The 6,027-nt window shown below is 53.3% G+C and overlaps 1 protein-coding gene across 1 annotated transcript; it reads left to right on the top strand.

The window, feature by feature from the left end:
- Window positions 1-95: 95 nt before the first annotated feature.
- On the top strand, window positions 96-3,781 carry ALDOC (aldolase, fructose-bisphosphate C). The gene is made up of 9 exons (XM_045986317.1): window positions 96-265; window positions 1,348-1,469; window positions 1,562-1,773; window positions 1,891-1,945; window positions 2,038-2,198; window positions 2,321-2,404; window positions 2,629-2,803; window positions 2,934-3,133; window positions 3,283-3,781. Exons 2-9 carry the CDS (start codon window positions 1,358-1,360, stop codon window positions 3,376-3,378), a joined length of 1,095 nt encoding a protein of 364 aa, XP_045842273.1. The 5' UTR covers window positions 96-265; window positions 1,348-1,357; the 3' UTR covers window positions 3,379-3,781.
- Window positions 3,782-6,027: the final 2,246 nt, after the last annotated feature.

Below are 6,027 nucleotides of genomic sequence, written 5' to 3'. Positions count from 1 at the left end.
ACGACGGCCTCCCAGAATCTGGCGGGGTAGTCACTCCACCCCGTGGCCCCGCCTCAGTGGGCGTGGCTCTGTCGGCTCTCCAGTCCGGGGAGGGGGCGTGGCCAAGGCGGGGATGTGCCCTCCCCTCGGCGGAGTCACGTAGCTCTGCGGCATCCGCAGCCTCATTTACAGGAGCCTGAGCTTCAGGCGCAGCTGTTGCGGATTTAAATCCGCGGCCTTCCTGTGGCTGCCGCCGCTAACTCGCTGCGCACCTTGCTGCACACAGGTGAGGTAATCGGGTGAGGCAAGAGCTGCTCAGCATCTCCCCTTCCTCTCCCTGACTCTTCCCTCTATCACCCTTGCCCTACTCCCTGGGGTCCTTGGATGTGCCTTCTCGGTTCTCTTCTTAATCCTCTCTCCTTTCTGTCCACTCGGAAACCCTATGGTTCAGCCTCTCCCACAGGACCCCTTCCTCTTAGCTCTCATGCCCGGACCTCAGCTTTTCTAATCCCAAGTCTTTCTCTGCCTACAGAATTTTTCCTGGGGGTCAGCCTCTCCCAACCAGCCCATTTTCATCTCAGCCTACTCCCTCTCCTAGGCTAAGTTCCTGGTCCAGTTGTCTTGCCTACTCTCTCCCCCTGGTTTAGGTCTTTCCCTTGGCTAGTTAGCCTGTCTCTCTGTCACCTCCCCACAGATCTCCCTGCTCCATCCTCCCTTTCTCAGGCCCTCTGCTCACTCCTTTCAACCCTGGTCCTTTGCTTCCATCTGGTTGCAAAGGCAGTCAGATTTGAAGTATGGAAAAGAAGAGGTTACAGAAGTCTATGGCAGTTATGTGTGCCATTCCTGCTTCCCACTTGTCACCCACTTTTCCTCCAGAACCCAAGGGAAGAGGGTGATAGGTACTTTTGCCTCATTCTGAAGCCTTGGAAGTAAGTATGCTTTCCCTAGGGGTCTTGCTGAAGATGATAAAATGGAAGTTGCAAAGGCCAGGGCTTATGTCCTACCTGAAGGGGCCAGATTCGGTGAAAGAAGGACTGGATCTTTGTTTGGGCAGTAGTTTCACAAGAAGACCTGTAGCTTCTGGACAGTTCACCTCCCCACCCCCACCCCGCATCTTTCCCCAAGGCTGGGAAGGGTGCCCACCAGGGACAAAAGGAGATGTGGGAACCGGGGCCCTAAGCCTGCTAGCTGTCAGAGGGATTGGTGCCACTGTGTTGACCAGGACCCAAGCCAAGGACTACTGCCTTGTTCCTAGCTCTATGCTTGTTGGGAGGTGGGGGAGGCCATTTGGCCCCCATGTGGCCAGGAGAGGAAGCAGAGGAAGTCGTAGGTTGGATCCAGCTTTTATATCTTATCTCTATTCCACAGAGCTGTCACCATGCCCCACTCATACCCAGCCCTTTCTGCTGAGCAGAAAAAGGAGTTGTCTGACATTGCGCTCAGGATTGTGGCCCCAGGCAAAGGCATTCTGGCCGCAGATGAGTCTGTAGGTAGGTGGGGACCTGTGGCTAGGTGGGGTGGGGTAGAGATGGCCAGAGAGCCCTGGGAATGAGCTTGCTACCCCTCTTTTTTTTGCCCCCAGGCAGCATGGCCAAGCGGCTGAGCCAAATTGGTGTGGAGAACACAGAGGAAAACCGCCGGTTGTACCGCCAGGTCCTGTTCAGTGCTGATGACCGTGTGAAGAAATGCATCGGCGGGGTCATCTTCTTCCATGAGACGCTCTACCAGAAAGACGATAATGGTGTTCCCTTCGTTCGTACCATTCAGGATAAAGGCATTGTCGTGGGGATCAAGGTGCAGCCACTGGCCCTTTATGGGGGCCGAACATGGAAATAGATGTGTGTGTGTGTGGGGGGGGTGACAAGGGGAATCCTGCCTGGGTTCAGCCCTCTGCATGTGTTTCCCCTACAGGTTGACAAGGGCGTAGTGCCTCTAGCAGGGACTGATGGAGAAACCACCACTCAAGGTACAGGATGGGTGGGTGAAGACCACAGGGTTGTTGGGTGGTTGATGCTGGCAAAGAAGGGCAGAGTGATTAGGCTGGCACTATGCCTGCAGGGCTGGATGGGCTCTCGGAACGCTGTGCCCAATATAAGAAGGATGGCGCCGACTTTGCCAAGTGGCGTTGCGTGCTGAAAATCAGTGAGCGCACACCCTCAGCACTTGCCATTCTAGAGAATGCCAACGTGCTGGCCCGCTACGCCAGCATCTGTCAGCAGGTATGTGTATGTGTGTGTAAAGGGCTTAGGTGGGTGCCCTGTGCCTAGTGGGGAGAGGGGTACAAGGGCTTTCTCCCCTCCCACCTGCTGCCCCACCCAAGCTACTCTGCTCTTACCTGCAGAATGGCATTGTGCCGATAGTGGAGCCTGAAATCCTGCCAGATGGAGACCATGACCTCAAACGTTGTCAGTATGTTACTGAGAAGGTGAGTCCGCAGCTGTGCACAGACACAAAGTGCAAGGGTGACCTGATGGGGGAGCCTCTTCCCCATATTCCCTGGCTCAGATGCAGGCACTTACCCCCAAGCACTGTTTACACTGTCCCAGAACACACCTGCGAGTTTGAGCCTATACTGACCCTCACAGTCATGCCCACCTTCCCCTAAAAAAGGGGCCACCAGAATCTTAGTAAGCCTCCTCTGATCTCCAGGTCTTGGCTGCTGTGTACAAGGCCCTGAGTGACCATCACGTGTACCTGGAGGGGACCCTGCTCAAGCCCAACATGGTGACCCCTGGCCATGCCTGTCCCATTAAATATAGCCCAGAGGAGATCGCCATGGCAACTGTCACTGCCCTGCGTCGCACTGTGCCCCCAGCTGTCCCAGGTACTACCCTGCTTCCTAACTTGCTCCTGTCCCTAAGACCCATTCTCAGGTTCTCGTGGCCTTCATGGGTCCCGTGCCCTGGAAAAATAGGGGCTTGACCAACCAGTTTGTCTTCTCTTCTCTACCCTAGGAGTGACTTTCCTGTCTGGGGGTCAGAGTGAAGAGGAGGCATCGCTCAACCTCAATGCTATCAACCGCTGCCCCCTTCCTCGGCCCTGGGCCCTCACCTTCTCCTATGGGCGTGCCCTTCAGGCCTCTGCCCTCAATGCCTGGAGAGGGCAACAAGACAATGCGGGGGCTGCCACTGAGGAGTTCATCAAGCGGGCTGAGGTCGGGAGCTAGAGATGGTGGTTGTGGGAGAGGGGTATGGCTAGGCGGGAGGGCAGCACCCACAGACTAGAGCCTGGGCAGGGTTTGGCACCTGTGGGAGGTGTTAGCCCGCTCACTCCACTTCCCTCCTACCTTGCACCCTTTTGCAGGTGAATGGGCTTGCAGCCCAGGGCAAGTATGAAGGCAGCGGAGAAGATGGGGGAGCAGCAGCACAGTCCCTCTACATTGCCAACCACGCCTATTGAGTATGCGTTCCACACCACAGCCCTTGGCCTGGCCACCTGCACCCAATTTTGCCTATAGTTACGGCTAGGACCAAATAGCCAAGCAGAGCAGAGATGCCTCCATCCAGCACTGAGTCATCTTCCTTTTCTTGTCCTCCCCTCCCCTCTCCCACTGCTGCACCCGGGACCATTGGATGGGAAGATAGGGCGCCCCTTGTAGCTGAGGACAGGAGAAGTTGCTAGAAGTCAGAGCAGGATGCCTGGGTTTCCCCCTGCCTCCTTCAGCCCCCACAATTTCCTCATGATGTGGTAGCTTCTCCTTGGACTTTCCTTGCCTGCCCTGTCTCCTGGGATCAGAAAGTAAGACACCAGACATGACTCATGCCTCGGGTACATAACATAGCAAATAAATGGTAGCAAACCATGCTAATTGTCTGTCTGTTTCACACATCTAATTAGCTCAGTTTCTGATTTCCACTGACTGTCTCTGGGCCTTCTGCCTGTGGAGGTGGGGAGGGTAGTTTTCCTGGGCTTTAAGTTTATGAGGGCAGGGTAAACCAAGTCACCATTGCCGGCTCAGGATCTTGCTGGTGATGCCCATGGCTGCAGTGTGGGCAGTACGGAGGGCTGCATGCTCTTCAGACACGGCCGCCTCAGGCACTAGGGGGCAGCTGAAGGATGGAGGAAGGCGAGACTTGTACAATTCCTGAAGGTAGCTTTTGCACAGAGCCCAAAACTGAGATAAGGGGATGGGAGTCTCTCACTTGTCCTCTGCGTTGAACCCTGCTGGGGCTTGACACATTGTGCTGGGGTTGTGGGGTGGGCACTGCAGGAACGGCACATGGGCGCCTGCCCAACCTGGAAAAGCCTCAAGGCTCAGGACCGTCAAACGGAGCAGGCTGTCTAGGAGGTTGCCAGGGGCTCTTGCCCATTCCCATTGGGGTAGATGAGGACACAGAGAAGGCTCATTTGAGGGTCTGGGCAAGGGTAGACCTGTTGAGGTTTCGTGCTAAACTTTGCGCACTTAGCTGGGACGTGGGGGTACATCAAACACCTGGGTCTGTCTGAGGGGATGAAAAGATGAGAGAACTAGGTGTGTTCTGTGTGAACTGGGGAGGCCATGCTCTGTGTAAAGTGCTCCACCCAGCTAATTACTGCAGTATGGGGATGTAGGCCCAGTGGGACCTGCCCTTATATTAACAAAAATAGGTAACACTTATATGATACTTTGTTTTTTAAAAAAGTTTTATTTAGGGGCACCTGGGTAGCTCAGTCAGCTAAGTGTCTGCCTTCAGCTTGGGTCACAATCTCAGGGTCCTGGGATCAAGCCCCGCATCGGGCTCCCTGCTCAGTGGAGAGTCTGCTTCTCCCTCTCTCTCTGACCCTCCTCCACACTGTGCATGCTCTCTCTCTCTGTCTTGAATACATTAAAAAAATAATAAGAGATTTATTTATTTGAGAGAGAGGGAAAGATTGCTTGAGCAGGGTAAGAGACAGAGGGAAAGAGAATCTCAAGCAGACTCCCTGCTGAGCGTGGGGCTCAATCTATCCCACAACAACCCTGGGATCATGCCTGAGCTGAAACCAAGAGTCAGATGCTGAACCAACTGAGCCACCCAGGCATCCCCTGTTGCACTGACTATGCATTCCTGCAGGCTAGGCCCTATTCTAATCACTCCACATTTAGTAACTCATTTACTACAACACTGTATAAAGCAGATACTATTACTATCCCTATTTTAATATGAGGAAACAGGCACAGAGCGGTTAATTAATGAAACTCTCGAGAGTACTTGGGTGAAGTGAAGAAGTCAGGATTTAAACCTAAGTGATCCAGAATTCTGGATCCAGGATCCAGAATCTGCTAGTGAATTTTCTAAAAATTTAGGTGAAGTACTCACTTATACGAGTTGGAAATGAATTCAAATGAATTAACAAAATACTGAATGAGCCAAATATGCTAAAAAGGTACTACAGGCTTTCCACCTCCATATTTGAGGCTTGAGGAGAGGACGCCCAGAAGAGGCGCTCTATGATACGGATAAACAGAGATGTGATCGGTGATACTTGGGTGCCTCCTCTGCCAGGTTCTTTACACGAATGACCTCATTTTATTTTATTTATTTCTTTATTAAAGTTTTTTTTTTAATATTTATTTGACAGAGAGCGAGAGAGCACGAGCAAGGAGAGCAGCAGAGGGAGAGGGAGAAACAGGCTCCCCACTGAGCAGGAATCCCGACGTGGGACGGGATTCCAGCACTCTGGGATCATGACCTGAGCCGAAGGCAGATGCTTAACCTTGTGAGCCACTCAGGCACCTCTTTAATTAAACATTTTATTCGAGAGAAAGAGAGAGAGAGAGAGAGAGAGAGCACGAGCTGGGGGAGGGGGGCGGGGACGAGCAGCAGGAGAGGGAGAACCAGGCTCCCGGTAAACAGGGAGCCCGATGTGGGAATCGATTCCAGGACACCTGGATCATGACCGGAGCCAAAGGCAGATACTTATCCAACTGAGGCACACAGGCGGCGCATTTTACTTCTTCAAGTAATCTCTACACCCAACGTGGGGTTGGAATTTATGAGCCCTAGATAAGACCCCTGCGCTCTACGGACTGGGCAAGCCACCCTAAGTGAGCTCATTTTAGTAAATGTATCCATTTTCCAGATGAGA

The sequence above is a fragment of the Meles meles genome, chromosome 18 (assembly GCF_922984935.1).
Source record: "Meles meles chromosome 18, mMelMel3.1 paternal haplotype, whole genome shotgun sequence".
In the NCBI taxonomy this organism is placed as follows: Eukaryota; Metazoa; Chordata; class Mammalia; order Carnivora; family Mustelidae; genus Meles; species Meles meles.
This window is presented reverse-complemented; position numbering and strand designations above follow the sequence as displayed.